The sequence below is a fragment of the Rhagoletis pomonella genome, unplaced genomic scaffold (assembly GCF_013731165.1).
Source record: "Rhagoletis pomonella isolate Grant_MI unplaced genomic scaffold, Rhpom_1.0 Rhpom_scaffold_09415, whole genome shotgun sequence".
NCBI classification, from domain to species: domain Eukaryota; kingdom Metazoa; phylum Arthropoda; class Insecta; order Diptera; family Tephritidae; genus Rhagoletis; species Rhagoletis pomonella.
The window spans coordinates 1-6,254 of record NW_023467943.1 but is presented as its reverse complement, the minus strand read 5'-3'; the positions used below and the strand labels follow the sequence as shown (position 1 = coordinate 6,254).

General features: G+C 34.6%; 1 protein-coding gene across 1 annotated transcript; it reads left to right on the top strand.

Annotated features, from left to right (window-relative positions):
• Window positions 1-416: 416 nt before the first annotated feature.
• Window positions 417-1,013, top strand: LOC118756250. Its single transcript, XM_036491023.1, has 2 exons — window positions 417-707; window positions 772-1,013. The coding sequence occupies exons 1-2, from the start codon at window positions 531-533 to the stop codon at window positions 910-912; spliced, it is 318 nt and encodes a 105-aa protein (XP_036346916.1). The 5' UTR covers window positions 417-530; the 3' UTR covers window positions 913-1,013.
• Window positions 1,014-6,254: the final 5,241 nt, after the last annotated feature.

Sequence of the window (6,254 nt, the reverse complement as noted above, 5' to 3'; positions counted from 1 at the left end):
TCTTTGTACGACGAGAGAGGACTTTACTTCTCAATTGCCTACTCAGCGCAAAGTAGCACTTGTTGGCAAGAGTGATTCTCTGTTGGATTTCAAGGCTGACATTATTATTGGTGTTAATGCTGGTTCCCAAATAAACGAAGTCGTCTACTTTTTCAAACAGTTTCCTTATTAGTTTAAATTTCATCCAGCAACATGCGATCAGCTGTTTTTCGTACTGGCAAATTCTTACAAATAAAAATTTATCCAGTAAAATCCAGTAAAAACTTGCAACCTCAACTGTAATTTTTCGCTCTCTCAATTTCCCCTACTTTGCAAGTTTTTGCGTGCGAAAACGCCAAAACAAAAAAATTCGTAAAAAAAAATTTTACTGGATTTTACTGGAAATGAGTAAAAAAACGCAACTATTCTTAATCTACACTTACACCATGATTCAATAATACAAGGTTGGATAACCTGACAGTTGTCTCGCTCCCGCATTCTGCCTTAACCTGTGTTGCTTTTTTTATTTATAGCAACTACTATTAAAATACATGGAGAAGTATGGTCTTCGTATGAAAAGTTCAACAGGCAACACTGCCGATATTTTCATCGATTGTTTCTTGGAAATTAAGTTTCTGTGTGTCCGCCGACGTTTGGCTGGTGCAGCCCACTCGGAACTACAACTGCAGCGATTTATTTGTGCAAGTGCAGCGGTTGCATACTTGCAAGTAAGTACAAGGCCCCATAAAAGTGAAGATGCAAATATTAATAAAGATTTTTTTTTGTGTGCAGCCCAGGATCACTGTGTGTTCGTCCGTGGTCGCTGGTGCAGGTCATTTTACAACTGCGTCCAAGTACGAAAAGTGGTATAGAAGAAACAAGGAGGATGCTGTCCGCATCCGAAAATTTACATTTTTGAAAATTCAAATGTAATTCAGTATAAGATGTAATTTTTCAAAGTAACAAATATAATAATTAACGAGACTGATTGGAGAAAAAAGGACAAATCATTACCGAAAAACAAAAAAAAAAATAACGCGCAAGTTTAAGTGTCAAGTGTCAAGTGCAACAACACGCAAGGTTAAGGGTCAAGTGTGTATCAAATGGGATGGGTTGCCTTTACATTTGATATTGTCACATGGTAAACAAATATGGTAGGTGTTACCATGTTTAACAAAAAGAAAAAAAGTGGGTCCATTTATCTATTGAAAATTGGTTGAAACAAGCCTTTAAACCTTTATAGAAAGTGGTTCGGTTTTCGGTTCGGATCAAACATTTGTGGAATATTTCGGTTCGGATTATGGTTCAGTTAATTAATAGAAAAAAGCGGTTTTCCGGTTCAAAACCGGTTCACGTCCCTGATTTTAATTGCATATTTGTATATTTCTCCATATAGACTGCTGAGTGGAAAATCGACCTATCTCGACAGCCAGTTCGAAAACGCCCTATCTCAAAAAATTTTTCAAGTACGCCCTATTTCAGAATTTGGCTTAAGAACGCCTTATTTCAGAATTCGTTTCAAAAACGCCCTATCTCAGCTGCCGATTAAAAAACACCCTATATCAGCACATTTTCAATAAATTTGAAGTGAAGTGAATACTGAGGTAGGGCGTTCCTCAAACAAATCCTGAGATAGAGTGATTTTCAATAAAATTCTGAAATATGGCGTTTTTGAAAAGTTTTTTGAGATAGGGCGTTTTCGAAGTGCGGGCAGTCGATATACACCCCTATGCAGTAATTTCGAAATTCGTAGGCCATCTTCGAAAGTCGTAATGTTGGTATGCCTGAATCCGACGTAGCTGTCATTTTTATTTATTTGTCGGAAATTTTGTACGAATAGCAACTCGTGTCGGAGCGAAAAATTTTTTTAAAATATCAATAAAACGAAGTGTGTAAACGCAAAAATATGTATGTTAGTTGAAGTGTGAATAGAAAAAAAATTATTATTAAATGTTTACAAAATTAACAGATCGAAGATCATTTCGCATGAGCGAAAGGCCGGACATTGGTCTAGGCTTTGTAAAAGGACCTAAAGAGGATGTGGTGGAATTTTGCGAAAGCGTTTCAAGAATTAAAGCGGTACAATATCTAGTGAAATGCCAATCTCCTTTGTATATTAATGCAACTGTTAGCTGTTCTTCCTCCTGGGAAAAAAGTGCACCGGCTACTGAAACCTTTGTATTCTACTTAACTAAGGAAAAGTATTTTCAAATAATGATTAAACTAAGTTTTTTTTAATTTCACTATTCACTTGCGATTATATTTATTTTGATTTGTTTCTGTCAAATAGGGATACATCGACACAAGTAAATCCAAGTACATACTCGATACTTTTCTCAATTCACCAAGTACTCGATACTTTTTACTGCGATCCAAGTAGGTATCAAAAAAAAAAGTACTTGTATCGGAAGCGCAAAACTTATTATGCTTCAACATCTTTTTTGAAAAGCAATCCATTTGAGGAATGGGAAGATATGCGCACTACATTTCCGCAGCTATATAAGCACGCGCGTCTATACATAACGGTTGTTGGGTCATCTGTTCCTTGCTAGAGGCTTTTCTAAAAAACAGGTACAACTATCAGACATGCTCTAAAATTCGAAAATTTGAAATCGACTCGATTTCGATAATTTTCTCGATGGTTTTTAACCCAACAATTTACAAGTCTCGCATTAAAATGATTTATTTCATATCGCTGCTGCTTCTTTTACGGTTTCCAATTAGAATATTCAGTATTTTCATCAGCTATAATTAAAATGCATTTGGAAAATCGAGTCGAGTTCAAAGTTTCGAATTTCAGAACATGCCCGTATATCAAAATCTCGCCTTTCAGGAAATGATTAGGAAAAGTTGATTTTTTTTGGAAAATATAACAAAAAAGGAGTTATTTTATCAAACTTATTTTATATGAAAAACCTTTATCTATTAATCTGGTAAAAATGTATTCTATTGTTTTGGTATGAAAAAATATTAGAAGATAAATAATCTTCTAAAAATGCAAATTTTTTCTGAAAAAAATTCAATGACTTTAAAAAATTTGCAAAATCGTAGTTCTATGTGCAAGTACTCGATACCTTTCCGATACTGAGTAGGTATCGATACCTTGTACTCATTTCAGTAATACCTTGATGGTATCGATTTATCCCTACTGTCAAAGCAGCTGATTAAGAACTTCGAATTTCACTATTTTAGTTGGCAACGCCGTTGATAGTTCTGATCGGTTTACATATCAATTTTCGAATTTTCTGAACGGAGCTACGAATTCGAAACTACGAACTTTCGAATTACAGCATACGGGCGATAGTCCCTTTGAATATAGTATTTGTTTGAATTCTATTAATTTCTTTAATATATACTAGAATTTTAATGAAGCCATGATTCATTTTGACTGTTTGGGAATATTTGCCGATGAGATTTTTCTTTGGTCAGAATTTTATGTGAATAAAATTCTCTCATTCTTCATTTATTTTATTTTTAATATTTATATACCATTTTTATGGCCTTATTCATAAAAAATAAAGTAGCCTTATAAACGGTTTATAAATCGAAAATGTTTGAAAACGTCAATTTATAAAGCTCTTTAAACCTACTTTATTTTTTATGAATAAGGCCATTAATCTAATATATATAAAATAATTGCCGTTTTCGTTGTGCCGAGCTAACTCAAAAGCTACTGCATAGATTTCAGTCAAATCTTCAGAGGTTATACCTTGCATATATGGTCCTATTATAGGCTACTACTAGAAAACTCACTAGGTGGCGCTGGGGTCGAGTTATTTATAAAATTGATTTAGTTCAAATTCAAAACGTGTGTTACCGCTGGAGTTGAGATATTTATAAAAGTCGTATTTATGCACCGCTTTCGTTCAAATTCAAAGTATGCGCTACCAGCATGATGAAAAAAGCATTTGCGAAAAGCGGACCGGATAAAAGCCCTTTTTATAAACCGATTTTGTTAATGCAAATTCGAAACTTTTATTACTTTCATGATGATTTTTTTTTCATCCGAAACATATATGTACATACATACATAAAATGATAGCCGTTTTCGTTGTTCGGACTAAACTCAAAAACCAGTCAAATTGTCGGAGGTTATACCTTGCATATATAGTCCTATTATAGCCTACTAGACAACACGCTGGTGGCGCTGGAGTAGAGTTACTTATAAAAGTCGTATTTATTAACCGATTTCGTTCAAATTCGCAAAGTGAGCTACCTGAATGATGATTCTTGGCCTCCTATAACTGAAAACACTTATCTGTGCTCTTTAGTTTCCTTATAAGGACTTTTATTGGCTTACATGGTACATCGAACCAGTGTTGCCAACTCCAAAGATACAAAAATCCCATTCTCCTTTGGAAAACGCCCTGTTTATCCCATTTTAAAATTCCAAAATCTCATTTATGAATATTAAATATTAAAACTTTTTAAGAACAATTTACATAAAGACCACATGTTGATTTTTTTAAATATTCGTAATGTTTTTCGAGCTAATTTTTTTTTGGTATTTTCTATAAAAATACCGTCCGAGGTTTAACCGAAATCATATGACACATTCACTCTTTATACAAAATTTAGGAAAACTCAACAAATTTTCGTAAAAATTTCAGTATTGTTTAATCTAACGGTCTTATTCATAAAAAATAAAATAAGTTTAAAGAGCTTTACAGAGTGACGTTTTCATACAAATTCTCGATTTATAAAGCAATTATAATGTTCTTTATTTTTTGTGAATTTGAGTGTAAAATATTTTTGTGTATACAGTTCTACAGCCCAAACAAATTTAGTGTAAGCAAGTTTCAAACGGCTTTAATATGAAATTCATGCTTTTATGGAAAAAAGTGCAAAAATCCTATGTGCGCTGAATAGTGACTCGATCCACTAGTCACAAAATACTGTCCCACCCGTCACAAGCTTAAAGTGTTTTTTTCACATATAATAATGCCATAAAAGCATACATAGACCTTATCATTATACTAACTACATTAGAGAAAGCCGCTATGCAAGAAATATTTTGATATAAAGTTTGCCTAAAATGGCAAACGAATCCATCCACTCAGAGGTAGGTGTTGTCGTTGTCTCAGCCGTCACTCTTAGGGAATATGAAAATTTTCTGTGTAAACCATATAACTAAGTTTTTTACGTTATTAGTTTCGTATTAAACTGATATTTGAATTCAGATATTAACAGTTTGAAACTTGCCAAATTAAGGGTTAAAGAGAAATTACTTAAAGTTTGAGGAAAAACAAGTTTAAATGTCCCACCCGTCATGTTGGAATGAGCAGCAAATACAAAAAAAAAACCAATAGAACCATAAAATTGTATTTAGCTAAAAATCCCATAATGATACGCAAAATCCCACGCGCCCTTTTATGGTGCGAAAATCCCAAATTATGGGCGAAATCCCACGAGTTGGCAACACTGCATCGAACCTATGTTGAAGTTGCAAGATCATAGAAGAATATTACGCACGCTTGGCAGAGATCTCACAGGTGGAAATAAGACCATCGGTAAAACTTATGACATCGAAAGGGATTAGTATTCCATATGGTATCACAGCGCTACTATTCTTGGCCTATGTGTGAGGAGGATTCTGCTCTTTATTCGTTTCAATTCAAACTAAAAATCTTTACTTTACACGCCGTTTTTGCTTTTAAACGCTATTTTTGTATTGGCCAACGCAAAATATCTTATTAGGCGCCGTGAAGCAAGTGGAATCTGTTTTAATTCAAATTTTCTACAAAAAACGCATTTCACCACTACCTTTTCAAAAAAGGAGATGAAATTGTTACCCGCCTTCTCTTTCCTTCTCAAATGCAACCTTAAAAGGCAGTCGGATGTCCCAAATGTCAATATTTATCCAACTTTGTATTATTGTATTATTGTCGGCCGCTGTGGTGTAGTGGTAAGCAGTGCGTGCTTCCACTCCGCAATGCCTGGGTTCAACCCCTGGTAAAAGCAACATCGAAAAAAAAAATAGAAAAAAGGGTTTTTCTTAACAGCGGTCGTCCCTCGGTAGGCAATGGCAAACTCCCGAGTTTATTTCTGCCATGAAAAACAGCTTCTCATAAAAATACAATCGCCGTTCGGAGTCGGCGTTAAACCCCTCCTCTTTGTGTGACAACATCAAGGCGCACGCCACAAATCGGAGGAGAAGCTCGGCCAAACACTAACATATGTGTAAGCGCCAATCTATTATTATTATTATTATTATTATTATTATTAGGGTCTTTCCCGTATGTAACGCGGGATGCCGCGGGTGCCCAAAATAGCCC

Coding starts and splice junctions, on each gene's coding strand:
- LOC118756250 (XM_036491023.1), top strand. CDS start 531: ATGGAGAAGTATGGTCTTCGTATGAAAAGTTCAACAGGCAACACTGCC. Junction 708..771: donor CAGCGGTTGCATACTTGCAA/GTAAGTACAAGG, acceptor TTTTGTGTGCAG/CCCAGGATCACTGTGTGTTC.